Source organism: Phalangium opilio, unplaced genomic scaffold (genome assembly GCF_054372755.1).
Source record: "Phalangium opilio isolate 3A_F unplaced genomic scaffold, DU_Popi_V2 ptg000045l_1, whole genome shotgun sequence".
NCBI classification, from domain to species: Eukaryota; Metazoa; Arthropoda; class Arachnida; order Opiliones; family Phalangiidae; genus Phalangium; species Phalangium opilio.
The window spans coordinates 2,485,112-2,507,889 of NW_028324168.1; the positions used below are offsets into that span (position 1 = coordinate 2,485,112).

Here is a 22,778-nt window from a genome sequence, read left to right on the forward strand (position 1 = left end):
TTACCAGCAAAGATCGGGCAGAAATTCGCAGCAGCCAGTTCTAACGGAAAACGACCCCAAAAAGAACCCAGAATGAATAGGCTTATTAGCTTCAAACAAGGACCGCTAGATGGCGCTGCTGAAGTTAGGCAGACTTCAAAATATGGCGGGAGCGTGCGTTTCAATTTTATTGTTTTATTGTTTCTATTTTCTAATATAATTAATAATTTAATTAATTGTAATTTAATAATGTCTTCTAAGTTCTGAAACACTTTTCTCTACTTTTAAAAAGCTGTTCCGGAGTTTATGGATTCCTACAGCTGGAAAAACCACAATACAAACATGTTTGTCTAATAGGTTGAAACCTGAAATCATAATAATTAAACTAATTCCCATGAACCTTAATTAATTTTACAGGGGACCCAGTGTTACGTCGAATAAAAGTTCTGGAATTAAAAAATGTAATATATTCCAAAACCTTTGTTTGTTTTTGGCCTAATTATTCCTGTTCTAAATTAGATAATTAGTAAAATAAAAATAGTAATGAAGAAAGAAGATGCTCTAGGTTTAACCGCGCCACAAATAGGGTGTCCTGTATGAATAATCGGGTTGGTTCAATTGCAAGAGCTGCGACACGTCAGAAATGTTATCAGAAATAAAATGGTTCAATTGCAAAAGATGCGAGTCTTCCCTCCAGAAATGACAGTGGTCAATAATACCAAGAAGTGATATCTAGTTTACTAGGGAGAAGGTTTAAGACGCCTGAGTATCCGCGCGCCATAGTCCCAGTCCCCCTTTCAAAATACAAGGGGGGGGGACGTAAAAGGAGGCCGGGCTTTTTCGCCTCTCCTCAGTCGGAAAATACGTAATTTTCGTCATTCGCGTCGCGCTGACGTGAGTTTTCAAGAACCAATGAGATGATTGCTGGTTGTAATTTAGAGGTGGGGATTAACTCCGGACCTACGTTTGGACTGGAGATAAAGCTGGAAATAAGGCGAATTTAAACCTTCTCCCTAATAAACTAGATATCACTTCTTGATAATACTAAGGTTAGTTTCCCCGAGAATCCGAGATATGAGCTAGCTTTAAAGCTTACAGCGAAAGCGTTCCTTGGTAATTGGGGGCTGGCTCGAGCCGCTCGACCAGCTTAGCCTGCTGTCTGCTTGTACTATTTGTAGCCGAATTGAAAATGGCTGCTTTACTGAAGAAACGCGCTTTGGCGGAGTTTTCTCAATCAATTCAGGTATTTATTATTAAAAACATGACATATTTAATTGATTATTACGACAATTTAAATTCAAAACTATCGATTGGTAAGTGTATAAAATGTTTTTCTTTTTCATTTTAAAGCTCGAAGAACCTCCTAAGCCTCGGAAGAAACTCCGCATCCTGAAGAAAGCCCCATTATTTGGAGGGATTGATTTGGAACACTTAAAATGCTCGGCACCAGACGTAACGTTAACTCTTTTAATACAATTATCGGAAAATCTTCCAACGGAGGAAGAACACGTTCAAGCCGCGTATCAAGTTCTTTTGGGTGAATTACACCGTCAACAACAAGTACAACCTTTTGTCAAAGCTAAGATCGTCAGTATCTTGAAACAAATGGTGAAAAATGGAACCTTATCGGCACCAGTCATTTTGGACGATATTCTACCTATAATAAGAGTAGAATCGTCGCACAAGGTACTCTTACAAATGATAAATATGCTGCACGAAATTGGCAAAGTTTCAGCTTCAGAAGGAAGACATCAAATCAAAGTTTTGCAACTCGCTAAACAGTTTCTAACTAACGATAATCATCAAGTTAAGTGCGCGTGTTTGAACATAATAAGTGATTTCACACCAGTGGATTCATCCCAAAGTACAGAATTTTCGCAAACCGCTATTCAAACTTTGGGTGAACATAGTTATAACCAAGATCCAAGAGTAAGAACAACAGCCTTGCAAGCACTGGTAAGTTACAAAGTTTTTTTAAAGGGAGGGTGAAGTAGAAAATCAAGTGATTTTTTATCGATTCTTCTACCAATTTTAAGACCAGTCTGCATAGTGAAACATTCAGGAAATACAAGCTCCGAATGATTTTAAAATTATTTCAAATTAGGTTCAGATTTAAAGGACAATTTTAAACAAGGACTGCCGACCAATCACGTAACGCCATGCCTTTTTATTAACAAAATTCTCGTGTCACGCTCCGTGTCTCGCGCCAAGCTTGTCACGTAGCGCGCCTAATTTTATGAAATCTCGTGATAAATTTCATTTCGACACGGAACGTGCCACGAGAATTTTGTTAATAAAAAGGCGGGGCGTTACGTGATTGGTCGGCAGTCCTTGTTTAAAATTATCCCTAATTAAAATCTGAACCTAATTTGAAATAATTTTAAAATCATTCGGAACTGGTATTTCCTGAATGTTTCACTATGCAGACTGGTCTTGTAATTAGTAGAAGAATCGATAAAAAATCACTTGATTTTCTACTTCACCCTCCCTTTAAATTGTGTTTAATATTGATACAAGTTCAATTTCTTTTTTCAGCTTCATTTATATAATAGAGGATATAAACTAGATTTTAGTCTTTACGATAGTGTTTGCAAAGCTTTAGATGATGATTATGAAGGAGTTAGAATGGCTGCTTTAAGATTGATTCAAGTTTTAAGCTCAATTTACGCAGAAAAGTAAGTTTTACGATTATTTTTTTTAATTATTTCCAATTATAATTACCTTTTATTTTCTCACTCAAGACTTATCGATGTAGGAACCAGCAAAGAGACTAACAGACTAGTTGACGATGCGTTTGCAAAAATTTGCAATTCTGTCAGTGACTTATCGTTAAATGTTAGAATCCTTGCAGCTTCTTTACTAGGAAATATGACAAACGTTAGCGTCAATTTCTTAGACCAAACATTAGACAAGAAATTAATGTCTAACTTAAGGGTATATTTAATATATAATTAGTTTAATTACTAATTTTAATTTCATTAAGTTAAAATAGGCCTACTTGAATTATAGAAAAAACAATCAGCTCACGAACGTCAAAAAGAAAACTTTGAAAGTGGTGAATGGTCAACTGGACAAAAATGGGCTGATGACGCACCTAAGGAACAAATAGACGCTGAAAATGTTAATCTTATAAGTTCAGGGGCTTGTGGAGCCTTCGTTCACGGTTTAGAGGATGAATTCCTTGAAGTTAGGAACGCGGCTTTGGATTCTTTATGTCAACTTGCTTTAAGATTCCCCAGTTTCGCTTGCATATCGTTGGACTTCTTAGTTGATATGTTCAATGATGAGATAGAGGAAGTTCGTTTAAAAGCTATTCAGTGCTTGGGAACTATCAGTCATCATATTGTTTTGAGGGAGGACCAATTGGAAACCATTTTAGCACTGCTGGAAGATTTTTCCATGGATATTAGAGAGGGTTTGCACGAATTAATGGGGAAATGTCAGTTATCGACAAAAACAGGGTTAAAATTGTGTATCGACAATTTATTGGAGAATTTGAAAAGATATCCTCAAGATAAAAGATCAATTTGGAAGTACGTTGTTAAGCCTCAGGGTTCATACAAACCTGGAAAACAGGGAAAACCTGGACTGGAATAATCAGGGAAATAAATAGTTGACAAAAACCTCAGGGAAATTTAGAATTTTTACTAGTAAAATTCAGGGAAATCAGGGACATTTGCGTCAAACAGGGGCCGAGTAATTGAGGAAAATGTTCGTGAACATTCCTTCCTTAGGATTAACATTACACTATACTTTGGAGGCTCGTAACTCTGGTTCTACTAAAGATACAGGGATGTCCTTTGAGTATGTTATAGTCCTATTTGCCCCCCATCTAACCATACTAAAAACTTTGGGCTGCGACAAACAGGGGCCGAGTAATTAAGCAAAATGTTCGTGAACATCCCCTCCGTAGGATTAACATTACACTATACTTTGGAGGCTCGTAACTCTGGTTCTACTAAAGATACAGGGATGTCCTTTGAGTATGTTATAGTCCTATTTGTCCCCCATCCAACCATACTAAAAACTTAGGGCTACGACAAACAGGGGCCGAGTAATTAAGCAAAATGTTCGTAAACATTCCCTCCATAGGATTAACATTACACTATACTTTGGAGGCTCGTAACTCTGGTTCTACTAGAGATACGGGGATGTCCTTTGAGTATGTTATAGTCATATTTGCCCCCCCCCCACTCCTTCGTTAACATTTGCTCCATAGGATACTCCATTTACGGGAAAAACCTGGAAAACTCAGGGAAGTATATGGGGAAAATCCTCCCATAAATCTCAGGGATTTTTGTTTTCCAAAAGTTGTATGAACCCAGTTTTAAAGCGTAACTAATTAGTTTTAATTACGAGGCTTTTATTATTAATCATTTAACTTAGAGCTCTGCAATTACTTGGAAGTCGCCATCCTTATTTAACCTTACCGTTAGTTCCTGAACTTTTAAGTATACATCCATTTTTGGAGTTACCCGAACCTGACGTTGAAGACGCGACTTGTATCCTTTAATTACACACTAATTACACTAATTAAATTAACTTAACCGTATTTAAGTTAATTTCCCTAATAAATGTAACTTTAGACATGAGTATCTTGATCTTGGTTTTCAATTCCGCGGCAAAGTGTCCCACGATGGTTTCTTTATTTGAAGAACACATTGTTCGTCATCATTCATATTTAAGGGATTCTTTCCCTAATTTAGTCCCTGATTTAAAATTAAACAAACAAACATTTACGCCTCCCAAACCCGTTAAATCGATTCAACACTCGAATAATTTTTTACAACAAGTTTTGGAAAGGGTATCAGCTTGCGAAAGAAGGAACGTGACAACCAGAATGAGCATATTAGAAACTGCTATCGGGTAAATTTAAATTAGTACTTATAAGTTCCCTTTATAATATTAATTTTAAAAGTGTTAATATTAAAGGGAGGGTGAAGTAGAAAATCAAGTGATTTTTTATCGATTCTTCTACCAATTTTAAGACCAGTCTGCATAGTGAAACATTCAGGAAATACCAGCTCCGAATGATTTTAAAATTATTTCAAATTAGGTTCAGATTTTAATTAGGGATAATTTTAAATAAGGACTTCCGACCAATCGCGTAACGCCCTGCCTTTTTGTTAACAAAATTCTCGTGGCACGTTCCATGTCTCGCGCCACGATTGTCACGTCGCGCGCCTAATTTTATCAAATCTCGTGATAAATTTCATTCGACACGGAGCATGCGTGCCACGAGAATTTTGTTAACAAGAAGGCATGGCGTTACGCGATTGGTCGGCAGTCCTTCTTTAAAATTATCCTTAAAATCTGAACCTAATTTGAAATAATTTTAAAATCATTCGGAGTTGGTATTTCCTGAATGTTTCACTATGCAGACTGGTCTTAAAATTGGTAGAAGAATCGATAAAAAAAAATCACTTGATTTTCTACTTCACCCTCCCTTTAAATGATAATTAATCAATTAGTTAATTAATTTTAATAGCGATTTAAAGAGATTATCGGAGATTGAACCGGCTCTTTCCGCAGTTGCAAAATGCATTAGTCTTTATGTTCAATGTCAACTTTTGTTTCTCAAAGTGTTATCGAATCGAAATTGGATTAATCCTAGCGTTTTATCGCCAATTCAAAGCTGTACTTTGAAATCAGTCTTAGAAAAGGTGATTATTCAATTGTTTTCTAACCAATTTTCACCTTTTTGAGGCTGTAGCTTGAAATAGAGATATCTCAGTTGTGACGTTAGTGCCTAGGTAAAACATCACGGGCTTAGCTTTGGCAGTGGGCGGCCATTTTTGGTACCGCTTTGGTTCTATGAGCAAATAGCATGGGTGACGTCACACCAAGGCGTCTGAGATAGCTCTATAGGGAGCTAACAGTTCTGACCCTGAAACGTCACACCCTTCTATCTCTTACTGGAGTTTCATCCCCCCTAACGGTTGGAAACAGTATAGAGTGCTGTCAGAAGCGCCGGTGTGACGTCACCCATGCTGTTTTCCCATAAAGAAAAAACGGTAACTGTCATGGCCGCCCATTGCTAAAGGCAGACTCGTGACGTTTAACCTTGGATCTGACGTCACAACTGACAGCACTCTATTCTACGCGCAAAAATGCCAACCAGAGAGGGGCTGCGTGACGTCAGACTATCTCTTCCCCCTAGCCAGCTGTTAGCTCCCTATTGGTATCAATTTTGAGTACCTTTGCGAGACTTCTAACTTGACGAAATTGATACCAATTTTGACCTTTTCAAGGTTATAACTCGGCATAATTGATACCAATTTTGACCTTTTCAAGATTGTAACTTGACATAATTGATACCAATTTTGACCTTTTTTAAGATTGTAACTCGACATAATTGATACCAATTTTGACCTTTTCAAGACTTTAACTCGACATAATTGATACCAATTTTGACCTTTTTTAAGATTGTAACTCGACATAATTGATACCAATTTTGACCTTTTCAAGGTTATAACTCGACATAATTGATACCAATTTTGACCTTTTTTAAGATTGTAACTCGACATAATTGATACCAATTTTGACCTTTTTTAAGATTGTAACTCGACGTAATTGATACCAATTTTGACCATTTTCGAGACACTTAACTTGTCTTAACTATTATTTCAGTTACTACAACTAACATTCGGTTTAACACATCAATTCTTGGGTTTAAAACCGGAAGAAATCGCCTGTTTTAAACAATTAAGACTCCGAGCTTTAGCCGTACAACTCGTGGTTGTTATAAGAAGCAATACTTCCGCTTTAGCTTTATGCGAAATATTCTTGGATCAAGTTCAAAGCTTGCAGAAATATATCGAGGATCATAATTTACAATCGGATAGTTTTACTAGCGCCGTTTTTCAAGAGTTGGATGCTCTGGAAGAACCCAAACCCGGTTCTGTCGCTCGAATATTGCAACCTTTATTGCAGATGCACGCGTGTCCTTCGTTTAAACCTCATAGAATCAGTTCGGGGAATGGTAATGAGGTTGATTTAGTCCGTGTCAGGCAAGCGACTGCTACAATTCACGAACCAAGCGGTGAAACCGATAATCCTCATCGGTTCACTGCTGGATTGGTTCTAGGAGTTCCCTTAGACGCGCAAATTGAGAATATTGAAAACATTAAAACAGTTAGAGTCAAGGTATTATTGTTTATTTTTAATTAGTAATGTCATGGATGAAGGATGCGCGTGAGGAAATTTGTTTTCACTCTACAGGATAGGCAACTCCCTATCTCGAACGACAGAATATTCTATATACACTCTGTTACAACGTCGGTTGTCAGCACGCGCAAATATATTTCTCTATGTAACGTAGCTTTGTACGTGCTGACAAGAGACAAAAAACTTCAGGATCTTCAGGATTTAAAATATCCGCGAGTTTTTTAGTTCGAGTGCACGGACCTCTAGGCCTTAGTTTCAAATACGTGTGAAATTGCATACAGCCTACTACACGCATTTGAAACTAAGGCCTAGAGGTCCGTGCACTCGAGCTAAAAAAACTCGCGGATATTTTAAATCCTGAAGATCCTGAAGTTTTTTGTCTCTTGACAGCACGTACAAAGCTACGTTACATAGAGAAATAGCTTTGCGCGTGCTGACAACCGACGTTGTAACAGAGTGTATACAGAATATTCTGTCGTTCGAGATAGGGAGTTGCCGATCCTGTAGAGTGAAAACAAATTTCCTCACGCGCATCCTTCATCCATGGTAATGTGATTAAGAACATCTAACAATTTATTTAAATTAAATTAACTTAGATTAAATATCCCGATCAACAAGTTCAATTAATCCTTCCACCGTTAGCCGATTTTCGTCAACAAGGTTATCAAAATTATCGTTTATACACGACGGTTTTGTTGTCGCATTCCGTTTGGTCCGAAGCGTGTCACGTGGAACTCAGCCTTATATTAGACTTCAGCGATTTTGAGGGTAGTACCAAAATGAGCGCCAAAACTGCATTTGGTACCAAAGCTGAGGAAAACACGATTGACCTTTCAAAAGCAGTTCAAGTTTATATCGCCCCCAAACCAATGAAAAAAGGAATCTAATGTAATTAATTGTGCAAATAAAATAAATAAAGTTTTATTCATTAACTAATTCGCAATTAAATTCTTTTCTAAATGAGTCCAAAACTATCGGTGTTGTTTCTTCTATCGTTATATTTCTGTTTAGTTCTTCTGATAAAGAAGTGACGCCTTTTTCGGGGATGCCACACGGAATAATGTGGTTAAGTCAGTGTTGCAATTAGCCTTATTCCTTATCAGCGCCACCTACCCATAGCGGCGACTTTGAGAACTACTGTAAGCGGCAAGCCAATCAGATGTCGCTAAAATCTGGTGACGTCACTGACTGGCACTCTCGGGTCTTACCAAAAATGACGTCACCAGATTTTAGCGACATCTGGTTGGCTTGCCGCTTACAGTAGTTCTCAAAGTCACCGCTATGGGTAGATGGCGCTGATCAGGAATAAGGCTAATTGAGAGCGGTTCCGTGCATTGTCACGTGACGACTTCCGTGAACTCCTGGTTAAGTAAATAAACCGTTTTTTCTTAATTTCATCTTAACTCTGATAGAAATACCATGGATTACCAATATATATAGTTTATATCGCCCCCAAACCAATGAAAAAAGGAATCTAATGTAATTAATTGTGCAAATAAAGTTTTATTCATTGACTAATTCGCAATTAAATTCTTTTCTAAATGAGTCCAAAACTATCGGTGTTGTTTCTTCTATTGTTATATTTCTGTTTAGTTCTTCTGATAAAGAAGTGACGCCTTTTTCGGGGATGCCACACGGAACAATGTGGTCGAACCACGTCAAATCCGTGTTGCAATTGAGAGCGGTTCCGTGCATTGTCACGTGACGACTTCCATGAACTCCTGGTTAAGTAAATAAACCGTTTTTTCTTAATTTCATCTTAACTCTGTGATAGAAATACCATGGATTACCAATAGCCGCTATTTTTTTATCACCAATCCACACCCCCGTATCGGTAGTTGTAGTTGAGGTTATACCAAATTCGCCGCATGTTCGAATGACGGTCTTTTCTAGTTGGCTTATGTACCATCTCATACTTTTCTTGACATTGAATGACCCCAAATATAATATAGGATAGATAACTAATTGTCCAGGCCCGTGAAAGGTTATTAGACCACCTCTATTGGTTTTAATAAATTCGGCTCCAAGTTTAGTTAGTCTAATTTCATCTTCCCGCGTGTAATTAGATGTTCTGATACCTATAGTGTAAACGGGGTCGTGTTCTACAAGTACTAGGGTGTTGTTCAAGTTTATTTCAGCGTTTTTAATTTGGGTAATTAATGATTTAGAAATGTCAGTTTGGATTTTGTAAGCTTCGTTAAATGATTTTCGACCCAAATTTAGTATTTTAACAACTGGCTTGATCTTCATTTTCTATCTATCGATGTCAACAAATCACCATACCAATGTCGTGACGCATGTATTGGGAAAAGGTATGGGAAATTGGGAATCTGAGGAAAAACAATCTCATGGTGCCATCTACATTAGGCGCTTTAAGTTAAATAAATTTTATATTGATAACAATTAATTCTTTGTATTGACTACAATATTTATATACATAATTTATTTAGTAAATCAGTCTAATCAGATAAGACTTTAAATCTAGCCTTTTTCCCGGGGTTGATGACTTAAGATCAATTGAAGAATCTGATTCGTTCTCAAGTATCACGTGACTAAAAAGTGACTTCTGCTTCAATCTTCAAACTTTACCCGACCGTTAATGTAGCGGTTTCCGGTCCTTTTCCTCACAAATTAGTTTAGTTTTTAGTGTTTTACTTTACTGAAGGAAGTAAAAATTAATAAACAAGGAAGCTTAAAGGTAAGGGATAATATTTAAATAAAATTATATAGTATTTCATGCCTAGGTAATTTTTTGGGTACATTTTTGATGAAGTTTTACGATAAGCCTTGGCTTCAATGCATTTGACAATGGCGGTTGATTTAAAATTGGTTACAATTTCTTTTCGTGTTTTTGCATGTATTTAATTATTAGGTACATGGATTAAATTAAAATGGCAGAACCACTAAGTCCATTTTCACCTTTTAAAGATTCCCGCCAATCGCGTTTGAAGGGTATGGATGATTTTTTTATTAATTGGGATTGGGAAACAAACTAATTGGTTTATTACCATCATTTAGACATTGTTGATTGTTCAATACCCATAGCTAGAATATGTTTAGTGGGAAATTTAGCCGATGATGAAAGGCTAATTAAAACTGCATCGGTTAGTTCCAGGATATTTAAAATAGTCTTAACTTTAAATACCCTTAACAAATTGTTTAAAACATTTGATAGAAATTAGATTTACCAGTTGAATCTAGTGAAACTGGGGATGATTGGACTTTCACCAAAGATACTCTCTTTGTGGTGGAAGACTTTGATACCCTTCATCTTTATTTCCAAAACTATCATAAGATTCTTGGTCCAGTTGCTTTCATTCAAATTCAAGAAAAATTTGGAGTAATTAATTTAGTTTGATATCAATTAGTTGCCTTTAATCATATTTAATAAACAATTTCTTTTAGAAAATTCCTTTAAAATTAGCTCAGCCCCTTTACACATTAACCCTTTATCGAAAGAAGATTTGCCTTTATGGTTTTGAGAAGCCAGTGATGACTCAGTTAAAGAATTTAATCAACTTTATGGGTGGTAGTGTTAGACCAACAGTTAAGGATGATATTTCATATCTAGTCACCAAAACAGCGGGAAATGAGCAATTTGAAAAAGCCTTAGAGCTTGGAGTTCCTGCAATGCAGGATAAATGGGTTTATGAACTATGGGAGCAGAGACACAACATTGATTGCAATGCTGATGATGATTCTATGGTGAGATTTAACAGGGTTCATACAAACCTGGAAAACAGGGAAAACCTGGAATAATCAGGGAAATAAATAGTTGACAAAAACCTCAGGGAAATTTAGAATTTTTAGTAAAATTCAGGGAAATTTGCGTCAAACAGGGGCCGAGTAATTAAGCAAAATGTTCGTGAACATTCCCCCTCCATAGGATTAACATTACACTATACTTTGGAGGCTCGTAACTCTGGTTCTACTAAAGATACGGTGATGCCCTTTGAGTATGTTATAGTCCTATTTGCCCCCCATCCAACCATACTAAAAACTTAGGGCTACGACAAACAGGGGCCGAGTAATTAAGCAAAATGTTCATAAACATACCACCCTCCATAGGAATAGCATTACACTATACTTTGGAGGCTCGTAACTCTGGTTCTACTAAAGATACGGGGATGTCCTTTGAGTATGTTATAGTCCTATTTGTCCCCCATCCAACCATACTAAAAACTTAGGGCTACGACAAACAGGGGCCGAGTAATTAAGCAAAATGTTCATAAACATCCCCTCCATAGGATTAACATTACACTATACTTTGGAGGCTCATAACTCTGGTTTTATTAGAGATACGGGGATGCCCTTTGAGTATGTTATAGTCCTATTTGCCCCCCCCCCCCTCCTTCGTTAACATTTGCTCCATAGGACACTCCATATAGGGGAAAAACCTGGAAAACATAGGGAAGTATATGGGGAAAAACCTCCCATAAATCTCAGGGAAATTTGTTTTCCAAAAGTTGTATGAACCCTGTCTTGAGTTAATTTGAGTTAAATATTAATTTTAAATATATGATTTAACAGATGAAGTATGCAATTTCCGAGTTGACTAGTTTAAGAATAGCATTTTGGGGTTACGAAGAAAACGAGAAAAATGAGCTTGAACTCGTAGTGAAAGGAATGGGTGCCACTAATGTTGAAGCTACTGATCCAACTTGCACTCATTTAGTCGTAAATGATGATGAAAAAGCCGATTTGAGTAATTTACCAAATGTTAATCACGGTTGCAAAATTGTTGTTCCGGAGTTTTTAGTTTTGTGTGTCAGAATGAAAGTTCCTCCTTGTGAAAAGAACTACATTTATAATGAAGTTAGTGTCCTTAACACGTGTTTAACAGGGGTGTGCGAGTACTCGTTAAGTTCGAGTACTCGGTTCGAGTACTCAGTTCGAGTACTCGACTCGATACTCGATAACAACACATTGAGATACTCGAGACAGATTCGAGTAGCTTTTTAACATTTTAAATACTCAAGACAAATACTCGAGTCCGAGGCTTACAACTATAGCAGACGATGAGTTCATGATCATTTATTTTGAAAATCAGCCGTTCAATGTTTAATTGATCACTAACAATCTTTTTGAACTAGTTCGATGTTAGATAATTGAAAATCTTCTTCGTTATTTTCAAGAAATTTACAAAATTGCTACTCGACAAGTCAATATTTGAGACTCGATAATTACTCGAAAGAACCAAAATTTGACCTATCTAAATACTCGATACTCGAAAGTATTTTTGAGACTCGGCTCGATACTCGATAAGAAATTAGTTTCGATACTCGGACTCGGCTCGAAACCTGAAAAAACGGGACTCGCACACCACTGGTGTTTAATTTAATTTAACTTTAGATTAGATTTAATTCAGTAAATTTAAATTTTAATTGTTCAGAAATTAGAAACACCCAAAATTGGGAAAAGCATTTTATTCAACACTTTAAAACGAAAAAATGACGTATCCCCTTCAACCGAGCTTTCTCCCGCTAAATCCGCCTCAAAAACTAACGCAACATCAACACCCGGCTGTAGTGAATCGAAGAAAGCCTCGTCAAGAGCTCCGAGAATTTTCAATATTAAATTCAGCAAATGTTTTTCTTCAAAAAGACTTTCACTTTCGGGAAACTTTACCGCTGCTGATAAAGGGACACTGACACCGACACCTTTGGGGACGTCTAAAGATAATCAGGGTGGAAATGTGGCTACACCTACTGAACAAAACGCCGCTAATTTAAATTTATCAATCAAAGATCAAGATGAAAACATTCCACCGGAGAAATTAGAGAAAATGAGAGTTAGACGGAGATACAAGTGTGAGGAACTTTACCAAACTGAGAAGAATTATGTTGAAATACTCAATACTATTAATGAGGTTAGTTTACGTTATTTATTATTATTTCTTACGATGGTAATTAACTTAATTAAATTTTAAATTAATTTAATTAATTTAACAGGTGTTTAAAGTTCCTCTGGAGAAATATTTGAAAGAAAAACGGCCAATTTTAAATGATAGGGATATTAAAATTATCTTTCATCGTTTTACACCCATTCTAGAAGTTCACAGGAAAATTTTGGCAGCTTTACAACCTCTGATTGAGAAATGGGATGATAATGCGCAAATTGCGGCTGTTTTTCTTAAATATGTAATTAATTTAATATTTAATTGTTTTAATTATAATTTAATTATTACTAATCATTATATTTAATTCTAGAATGATGAAATCATTAAAGTTTACCCGCAATTCATTAATCACTTAGACATGATTCGCGATTTAATTGAAGAAAAAATGGCCAGTTCTTGCGAATTCCAGAAGTTTCTCAAAGTAAATTAATATTAATTACTTTTTAACGTAATTAAATTAATATTAATTAACTTTTAGGAGGCAGAAAGCAACCCTTTATGCAAACGTCAAAGTTTAAAAGATCTGATTGCTTGGCCTATGCAAAGAATTGGTCGAATGATTCTGTTATTGCAAGGAATATTAGAGGACACTGTTGCCAGTCATCCTGACAATAAACAACTTGGTAAAGCCATCCAACTCATGACTGATTGCGGAAAACAAGTAAATGAGGATAAAAGAGTCACTGAACATGCCATTAAGAGATTAGAAATGTTCCATGAGATTGAAAACTGTCCTGTAAGTTTAATTAATTCACTTTTTGAGCTTAATTCTAATTAGATTTGGCATTAACTATTATTTATAGCTGGAAATATTGTCATCAAAACGTTATTTTGTTGAGAAAGTTTTTGTCCAGGAGATTTTAGTTAAAGATGGAAATTTACGGAGAATGGAAACAGTTTTATGCCTTTTTCTGTTTAAAGAAGTCCTAGAGGTAATTTAATTTAATTTAATTATTTTTAGGTTTAATTAACTTGATTAATTAATTAATAAATTTGATTTTTCTTTAATTATTTTTAGGTTTAATTAACTTGATTAATTAATTAATTAATAAATTTGATTTTTCTTTAATTATTTTTAGGTTTAATTAACTTGATTGATTAATTAATTAATTAATTTGATTTTTCTTTAATTATTTTTAGGTTTAATTAACTTGATTGATTAATTAATAAATTTGATTTTTCTTTAATTATTTTTAGGTTTAATTAACTTGATTAATTAATTAATTAATTTGATTTTTCTTTAATTATTTTTAGGTTTAATTAACTTGATTAATTAATTAATTAATTTGATTTTTCTTTAATTATTTTTAGGTTTAATTAACTAGATTAATTAATTAATTAATTAATTTTATTTTAATTTAGGTTTGTAAGCAGAGAAATAATTACTTTAATTTGGGTCAAAATCAACAAAAACCTTATAAACACGTGGCAATATATCCCTTGGATATTATCCAACATGTTATAAGCATTACTGGTAATTTTTATATTAATTAATTAATTAATTATTTTGCTTCGTTAATTTAATATTTACTTAAATGTATTTTAATTTTATTTGATGTTTTAGATCAAAAGAACAAGTTTTCGATAGTTTTCCAACCCATAAATGAACCAGCTTGGCGTGGAATCTACGCTATCATGAGTGATAATGTTCAAGTTGAAGAAATTGTGCTCAATTTTGCTCAATTGGTAGCCAGATGTAAAATGGGAAACATTGTAAGTTAAAATACAAGCAAACGTTGATTAATTTTAATTATTAATAAATAATATATTAAAATTGTTTTTAGAATGATATACATCGTAAAATGAGCTTTGAACAAGTCATCCATTTCTTTAGTCACACAGCAGTCACTCCTACCTCGGCTTCCAGATTCTTCTCTGATATTCTTCAGTCAACTGGCGACCTTACCTTAAATTCTAAGTATAAATGAGCATAAAGTAGGCTTAACACTAACCACATTGACATAAATAGGCTTAACACTAACCACATTGACATAAATAGGCTTAACACTAACCACATTGACATAAATAGGCTTAACACGAACCACGTTGACATAAATAGGCTTAACACGAACCACGTTGACATAAATAGGCTTAACACGAACCACATTGACATAAATAGGCTTAACACGAACCACATTGACACAAATAGGCTTAACACTAACCACATTGACATAAAGTAGGCTTAACACGAACCACATTGACATAAATAGGCTTAACACGAACCACATTGACGTAAATAGGCTTAACACTAACCACATTGACGTAAATAGGCTTAACACGAACCACATTGACGTAAATAGGCTTAACACGAACCACGTTGACATAAATAGGCTTAACACGAACCACATTGACATAAATAGGCTTAACACGAACCACATTGACACAAATAGGCTTAACACTAACCACATTGACATAAAGTAGGCTTAACACGAACCACATTGACATAAATAGGCTTAACACGAACCACATTGACGTAAATAGGCTTAACACGAACCACATTGACACAAATAGGCTTAACACTAACCACATTGACACAAATAGGCTTAACACGAACCACATTGACGTAAATAGGCTTAACACTAACCACATTGACGTAAATAGGCTTAACACTAACCACATTGACGTAAATAGGCTTAACACGAACCACGTTGACATAAATAGGCTTAACACGAACCACATTGACATAAATAGGCTTAACACGAACCACATTGACATAAATAGGCTTAAAACATAGAAAACAGACATAAATAGGCTTAAAACATAGACAATAGACATAAATAGGCTTAAAACGAACCAAATAGACATAAATAGGCTTAAAACATAGAAAATAGACATAAATAGGCTTAAACCCTTTATTTTCAGGGTGGAGAACAACACTTTCGCTGCCCCCCAAAACATCCCTGACACTCCTGAGAGCTTTAAAGGTGGTCAATTTACTTTCGCATCGCCGTCAAAGAAACACAACACTGCCAAGGGAAAATTAAAAAGAGCTTGGTCTACAATTCTAAACCCGATAACGAGCATTGTTACGGCGGGAAATTTGCAACAACAGAGTCGTAGAAATCCAGGTTCCACAACCAGCGTGAATGTCCCGATGACGTCACCCCAGGAACCCATACCCCCCACTTTTACTCCACCAGTTGGTCGGAGGAAGTTCAAGAGTAATTCCTTTCAATCAAAACGTACTAATAATTTCTAACCCAAATATCCTTTTTCACGTACATACACTTTATGACTTTAAAATTAAACATATCATCTATTCTATTTTTGCACCAATATATATATATATTTTTTTAAGAAAAATTCCCAAAAAAAATCATTGTTTTTTAATCTAACTCAACAACCATTTGGTAATGATCAGAATTGTGCCTTTTTCTGGCATAATATTATTGGGGTGTGTAATTAACGTTCTTCCTATAAAAATGATTTAAGTTGTTTTAAAAAGGTTGTGAGTTTTGGTTTTTCTAAATTGTTTTAAATTGTGCCAATATATATAATTGTTTTATTTGTGTATATGTAGTTTCATTTAGTTTTTTATATAAAATAAAGATATCTTCAATTGAATTTTCTGGTATTTGTTATTATTTAATTAATATAATCGAATTTTCAGAGTATGCAGACGAAATTTTGCATAACTGATCAGGGTGAGAAATAAGGAAATTTTTTAAACTGGTCATCTGACCAGTAGAGAGAGAATTAAAAAACTGGTCAATGACCACTTAATATTTCTACATACTGTATGAGCTGCACTGAAATGGATTAATTTCTATAACCCACTACTGGGGATTTATTTTTTACTAAAGAAGGGGAATTTAAAAAGTGGTCACGGTGACCACTGGACCCCCAGGCATTTAATAAATAAACTGGTCAAAGCAATTTTTAAACTGGTCATTTGCCCAGTGCCACCGCCTTATTTCTCACCCTGTAACTGATACAGTTATTTTAATTTTTCGCCAATTTTGAATTTTTAGGTCAAAATTTTTTGTTGATCTGGCAGCCCTGTCACTCCTGTAGGTCAGCTGACTCAGTTTTGGTTCGAAACGCCGGTTAGAATGCTTCAATGTTGGAATGCTATTCGATTTCTGTGATTTCCGAATTAAAAAGGTAATTATAGTTAATTTTATATAATTAATTGCCTTAAATTAACCTATTATTTATGGTTTAAAGCAAGGTTTAGTTAATCATAATTTAATTCTTTCAGGAAATGTGTTAAACTACCGTAAGTTAAAGGATCGAAGTTAAGCCTTGGCCATAAAAAAAATTGCGCCAGTTTTTCATTGTGCCAACTGCCAAAGGATGTTAAATTATCGAGTTATATCAAGTAAGAAACAAATTTTATTTGTATTTATTATCCTATTACCGCGGTAGGCCTTGCTTATATAATATGCAGTGTATGCTTATGTTAAATGGGTCCTTAGATAGGCTTAGGTTAAATGTTCAAGTACCCCATTTTAGATGGAAATTTCTGACTCGGAAAACTCCCACTTTTTGCTAGCTTTAAAAGTTAAGTGAACCATGTATAGGGCAAAGGCTTAGTGGATTTAGATTTTTGGAAATAGTAGGGGGAAAAAAACAAAACCCCTTTTCGACCAAACAACCGTCTTCAAACTTTGAAATCTTCTAGGGATTTAAGTATTTGGCTCAATAATACAAAGTAAATCCTAATAAACAAACACAAAGGCTTTTAAATATACTTTCTTTGATGTTTTATTGTATATACGGTCAACAAATCTCGCTTTGGGGAATCGGAAAGTAGATTTTTTTCTATCAGAACAAAATAAGGCATCAAATTTTAAATCCAAATATTCTAGTTTAGGGTTTAAATATGACATTATGACCTTTTGACTTTTCCAAACATATTATATATTTAAACAGCCTTAGACGTCTTTTTAAATTATAGACATCGATTTCTTAATTAGATATTCATTAATTCAACCCCTAAAATATTTAAATCCTTTTTTTCCCCTCTAAGTCTGAATATATTGGGCCTTGGCCATACAGTATGGTATATTATATTTAAGATCTGGGTTCATTTACATTAACAATTATTCGCGAAAGGTCATTCGGGTTTTGGCAAGTAACTCGATGTAGACAGTCGTTCCCACCCACTTAGGATAATTAGAAAATCTGATTAATCAATGTAATTGATTTTTATTAAGACCGTAGACTCTAGTCAACCAAATTAATTAATTATAAATAAATATCAGTATTAATTTAAATATTTAATTTAGACTGACCCCTCCCCCCCCTCGTTCCTTTGCATTTTCAATTAACGTCAATATAGAATTTTTTAATTAAGAAAAAAACAAAACAAAACTGACAGATATTTGGAGCTTTAAAGGAAAACTGTCCCATATTTTGACCCGTGATTTTATAATCTGTGATCCAGGTCGTGACCTCTTTTGACCCCCCCCCCATGAAAATAAAACGTCCAAAATTTATAATAAAAAATATCAAATTTACTTTTGTAACAGTATCCCTTTAAGTTTCATCTCTATTAAATTAATCAATGCAAAGTGCTTCGAGAGAAAAATGTTCTTGGGGAAAGGTTTCCTTCCACATGGAATTTTTCTCAGGCAACTCCATGGATCTTAAAAAACATCCTAGAATCTAGTAAAGTGGTGGGTTTTTGAGTTAATGTGATTTAGTCTGGCACACTCCATTGATTTTATTGAAGGGGCTAGCGTTTTCCACGCTTCGCTTTCCTAAAAATATTTGTTACCTAAAACCTACTTAAGAGGTCGCTTCCGTAGTCAATCACTCGATTTTTCCGCTCTCCCCAAAAAACCAGGAGTACTAGTACTAAACTAATTTTAATCCCCTAAAAATAATTCCCTCTTTCTTTTTCTTCATTTCAATCCAATATTTTTTTTTCTCCTCCTGTCCTTGATGGGAAAATAATTTGATTAAAATTTTTATCCGTTAGTCTTAGATTATTTTTTTTTAAGAAAGCTGTATATATATTTTTTTTTCAATTCATAGTTTATTAGTTTCAGACTAGGAGTATTGATACCTTTACACCAGGATGCCAAGCTCTTTGGTACTAGTTACTACACATTGTCTGCCAAGGCCCAAGTAGCCTGGCCTCCTGGTGTAAATGGTATCAATTCTCCTAGTCTGAAAACTACGTACAATTACAAGTAGGTCAAAAAATTTAAATAAGAAAAATACAGGGTGTTTCAAAAAAAGGGGTGGGAAATAAATTTTGAGTCCGAAATATAATTCTATGGTACACCGTTTACAAGTTATAATTCGAGTGTTTTATAGACGGGCCCCTTAATTACATTAGAAATCATTGTCTATCAGTTTCTTACTTAAATTTAAGGGGGGCATTCCGTTAAACCTGTTTAGGGGGTCTCCCTTTTGAAATACCCTGTACTGTAGATAAAACAATTTCTAGGTGTACTGCAAGGATAAGCCCTTTTACAGGCGCCAATAGAAAATACAAGGGGATGAAAACCCCTATTGGGTAGCTTCCCCTATGAACATAATTCAATTTTTTAATACCCTGTGCAGTAGGTAGAAGTTACAATTTCTAGGTGTACTGCAAGGATAAGCCCTTTTACAGGCGCCAATAGAAAATACAAGAGTATGAAAACCCCTATTGTGTAGCTTCCCCTATGAACATTATTCATTTTTTTAAAATTAAATATATACTCGTAACTACAAAGATAAAAATTGCTGAAACTGCTTAACCATGTACTCAAAAACACTCCTATTTAAATTTTATATTTTTTTAAAAGAAAATTTTTGGCCTTTTATTGCAAGTACTAGCTATCTTCAAAACTAAAAATAAAAAAATAATGGGAACCTTTAGAAGTTTTATTGATATTTCTCTTTGATTGGAATCCATTCTTCTCTCGTGAAAAATCGGTTTATACTCAGCTCGAGAACCCAGCCAGAAAGACCCTTAACAATTTCGCATTGAAAATGGGCGGGAAACGCCTCCAGTAGTCTCATTAAGCCTAAATTCGATGGAGGCGGGATAGTACTATACCCTATATCGGAGTTGTTTTATTTCTTTTGTCGCGCGCGCGAGATCTTTTTTTTTTCTTCTTCTTCTTTCTTCCCGCCTTTTTTTCCCGCTCTTTCTATGGCGGTGTGTGAATTCCCGCCAAAAACCTTAACCCGGACAGAGCATTGCCCCTGTAGACTGCAGTTGCTCAGAATTCTTCTAGCTAGGGCCTTTTTTTATATCAACTCTCCTTTCTTTCTTTTCTTTTCTAACTGTATGTTTTTTGTACCTTTTTTTCTGGCGTGAAAAGGGACAATTCCTAAATATTTTCAGTTTAAAAATAAAATTAAATAAAATTAATTTAATTTCATTTATCTGTAGTTATTTCTAAAAATAGCACGATCTCTATGTTTGGTTGTTAGTTTACTAAATAAGGTGTGGGTTTTAAAAGTATATAGTTTTAGAAAGCGTCACCTAACGCTATAGCGTGCGAAGTATTGTATTTCTCTGCCTCCCATTCTTCTAACCGCCAAATCTAGTTTAGAGCGTAAATATCAAAACAAGCTCTGGGGAAAGTTACTTTAGGAAGTGTTAGAACACAACGGAAGAGTTGGAAAGATTCAACTCGTTGCTAGCTACCATCATAGAAAGTTGCATTATTAATTTGATGGAAAATCCCGATCATTTTGCGCCCTGCCAAAAAGCCTACCTCTTTTACCTACCTTACTACGAAACCCTAACATCCCTGGAGCCAGCTTTCTCTACCTACTCATCTTTCACTAGAGATGGTTATGTTCAATTTATAAGATGTGGAAGTACATCGGAACCACGTGAAAAAGTTATGATGTCCCAAAGTTAAAAATTATTATTATTATTTTTTATTTTATTTTAATCTTTCTGGTTCAGGTTGATGTAGCCCCAAGTAAATTGTATATACCATTAAAAAGAGTAGAATTTTGTATATCGCATCCTTTCTCAAAGCATTTCAGCATTAGCGCAAAAATTACCAAAGTTACGAGGTCCCAAAACTTGATCTATGTTCTAGCAAGAAAGTCCAAAAATGTACTTGATATAAACCTTAATTACTTGTGTTCTGGTTGACGTAGCCCCATGTAATTAGTACCATTAGAAAGAGGAGAATTTTGTCTAACACATCATCAAAACGTTTCATAATTAGCATAAAAATTACCAGAGTTATGACACCCCAACCCAAACTTTATCTATACTCTAACCCTCGTGACACGCGAGTCCAAAAATAAATCAAATTATTTTCAAAGTTGAATTACTCGAACTCCGGTTGATTTAGCCCCCAAGTAATTAGTACCGAGATTACAAGTTTATCAATCACACACACTCTCAAACCATTTAAATTTACATTTTAAATTACCAGAGTATTTAAATTAAATACTTGTCCCAAATAGTGTGGGAAAAATTAACTTCGGTTATTTTGAACATTATTACCAGCTCGGCTCTCCCTTCTTCGGAGGCGTGTGTGTAGAATAGAAGCGGCGAAGAGCGAGAGAAGTCGGAGGAGAGAGAAGAGACAGAGAGTCCCGCGTTTCTCTCCCTCTCGCTCTCTCTCTCTCTCTCTCTCTCGATGCTCCGCAGCCTCCGCCGCTCAGTGGGCTGCCAGGCAAGAAAGAAAAGGCAGTGGCCGTTGGCGCGGGTTAGTATCGGTCGGCTCTCTCATCCGAATGTAGTCGCGAGAAAATGCTCTCCTTGGCAGCCGAAGCGCTACTCACTAGCACCGTAAACACTCCTTATCTTAGTAGTAATCTTTGCCAGTTAGGCTTAGCGACATCGACCAACCATCCAAAAATTCCATTCAGCTAGTATTAAGAAATCGGGGTTAATATAACCACCTCGAAAAGTGTATTTATACGAACTTGGTCTAAATCAAGATGATTATTGAAAAACAACGTGGTACTCCCGTCTCTTCCGTTAATCTTTATTTATCCGCGTCGTCGAAATTACGTTACGGTTTCGTTAATCCTTCACGTTTTTATCGTAAAAAACTACGCGTTCGCGTACGCGTTAGGCCTGACCCTGTAAGAATAGCCTTTTCTTCAAAATGTGACTATAGTCTTCCTTAGAACCGAATTGTTTAAAATTCAACGTGTTAACCGTCAACGAAACGAAACGAAAGGCTTAGGTTGTCTGTCGTCACTAAAATGAGTTAGGCTTAGGCAATTTAGGTTCCGACCACAGTGTTTATTCGCGTATACATTTTGTATTAGACGCTGCGTTAATTATGAAGAAGATATCGTTATCGGCGACTTTGAGACCCGGACGGGATACCGGTAAAATAGTTAAGTACACGCCTTGTTCCAAACAAGAATCCCAACTCGACGATGACTTGGACGAGATTGCCGTTGTTAGTAATGCCGCGCCGGAGGCCGTTAAATACGGTAGCGGATCGTTGACGGCCAATGGTCCCCGTGTGGTACCCGGGATCATTACGACTACCGGGGGTGAAAGGTCACGGTTGGGTATGGTTAGCGATCGAAGGAGCGTCAGTAGCGCCCGTATTCATACCTCCTCACCCCTATATACAGCCAAATCCAACGAAAACCTTAAAGTTGAAACGGTAATCATTTGCAAATTTATTCATTGACATTCGGTCTTTTTTTTTTTTTTTTTGGTATCTTTCTGTATTTTGTGATTTCAAATTATGGGTGTTTTGGGTACATTTTTCTTTTAAGAAATTGGTCTAAAAATAAAAATTTATTATTAACTACCATTTGACCACAATACGAAGGTTCGAAGTCTTAAGTGATT

General features: G+C 35.3%; 4 protein-coding genes across 8 annotated transcripts in view; 3 read left to right on the forward strand and 1 right to left on the reverse strand.

The window, feature by feature from the left end:
• The first annotated feature begins 1,064 nt into the window (after positions 1 to 1,064).
• Positions 1,065 to 8,082, forward strand: IntS4 (integrator complex subunit 4). Its single transcript, XM_089837755.1, has 10 exons — positions 1,065 to 1,222; positions 1,330 to 1,935; positions 2,515 to 2,654; positions 2,721 to 2,913; positions 2,989 to 3,512; positions 4,366 to 4,481; positions 4,566 to 4,845; positions 5,468 to 5,642; positions 6,610 to 7,125; positions 7,743 to 8,082. The coding sequence occupies exons 1-10, from the start codon at positions 1,169 to 1,171 to the stop codon at positions 8,031 to 8,033; spliced, it is 2,895 nt and encodes a 964-aa protein (XP_089693881.1). The 5' UTR covers positions 1,065 to 1,168; the 3' UTR covers positions 8,034 to 8,082.
• On the reverse strand, positions 7,690 to 9,668 carry Lipt2 (Lipoyl(octanoyl) transferase 2). Of its 3 annotated transcripts, none has more exons than XM_089837761.1 (2): positions 8,937 to 9,420; positions 7,690 to 8,507 (listed from the first exon to the last, which is right to left on the reverse strand). In XM_089837761.1, the coding sequence occupies exons 1-2, from the start codon at positions 9,394 to 9,396 to the stop codon at positions 8,458 to 8,460; spliced, it is 510 nt and encodes a 169-aa protein (XP_089693887.1). In that variant the 5' UTR covers positions 9,397 to 9,420; the 3' UTR covers positions 7,690 to 8,457. The 3 variants fall into 3 exon arrangements, with proteins under 3 accessions (XP_089693887.1, XP_089693885.1, XP_089693886.1); XM_089837759.1 differs by lacking the exon at positions 7,690 to 8,507 and adding an exon at positions 8,630 to 8,867 and having other exon boundaries at positions 8,937 to 9,668; XM_089837760.1 differs by lacking the exon at positions 7,690 to 8,507 and adding an exon at positions 8,630 to 8,864.
• Positions 9,669 to 9,787: 119 nt separating this feature from the next.
• LOC149676691 (protein ECT2-like) lies at positions 9,788 to 16,609 on the forward strand. Its single transcript, XM_089837756.1, has 15 exons — positions 9,788 to 9,844; positions 10,019 to 10,098; positions 10,165 to 10,250; positions 10,322 to 10,486; positions 10,552 to 10,851; positions 11,677 to 11,961; positions 12,539 to 13,015; positions 13,098 to 13,286; positions 13,356 to 13,466; positions 13,524 to 13,781; positions 13,849 to 13,977; positions 14,408 to 14,519; positions 14,610 to 14,758; positions 14,830 to 14,963; positions 15,908 to 16,609. The coding sequence occupies exons 2-15, from the start codon at positions 10,038 to 10,040 to the stop codon at positions 16,242 to 16,244; spliced, it is 2,793 nt and encodes a 930-aa protein (XP_089693882.1). The 5' UTR covers positions 9,788 to 9,844; positions 10,019 to 10,037; the 3' UTR covers positions 16,245 to 16,609.
• Positions 16,610 to 21,341: 4,732 nt separating this feature from the next.
• LOC149676692 (uncharacterized) overlaps positions 21,342 to 22,778 on the forward strand; it is a 67,655-nt gene continuing 66,218 nt past the window's right edge. For all 3 annotated transcript variants that reach the window (XM_089837752.1, XM_089837754.1, XM_089837753.1), the window contains exon 1: positions 21,342 to 22,587. In XM_089837752.1, coding sequence (XP_089693878.1) covers positions 22,252 to 22,587 — 336 coding nt within the window. In that variant the 5' untranslated portion in view covers positions 21,342 to 22,251. The remainder of the gene's footprint in view (positions 22,588 to 22,778) is intronic.

Coding starts and splice junctions, on each gene's coding strand:
- LOC149676691 (XM_089837756.1), top strand. CDS start 10,038: ATGGCAGAACCACTAAGTCCATTTTCACCTTTTAAAGATTCCCGCCAA. Junction 13,016..13,097: donor TACTCAATACTATTAATGAG/GTTAGTTTACGT, acceptor TTAATTTAACAG/GTGTTTAAAGTTCCTCTGGA. Junction 13,467..13,523: donor AATTCCAGAAGTTTCTCAAA/GTAAATTAATAT, acceptor ATTAACTTTTAG/GAGGCAGAAAGCAACCCTTT.
- IntS4 (XM_089837755.1), top strand. CDS start 1,169: ATGGCTGCTTTACTGAAGAAACGCGCTTTGGCGGAGTTTTCTCAATCA. Junction 1,223..1,329: donor AGTTTTCTCAATCAATTCAG/GTATTTATTATT, acceptor TTCATTTTAAAG/CTCGAAGAACCTCCTAAGCC. Junction 2,655..2,720: donor AGCTCAATTTACGCAGAAAA/GTAAGTTTTACG, acceptor TTCTCACTCAAG/ACTTATCGATGTAGGAACCA.
- Lipt2 (XM_089837759.1), bottom strand. CDS start 9,396: ATGAAGATCAAGCCAGTTGTTAAAATACTAAATTTGGGTCGAAAATCA. Junction 8,868..8,936: donor TAAAAAAATAGCGGCTATTG/GTAATCCATGGT, acceptor TTACTTAACCAG/GAGTTCATGGAAGTCGTCAC.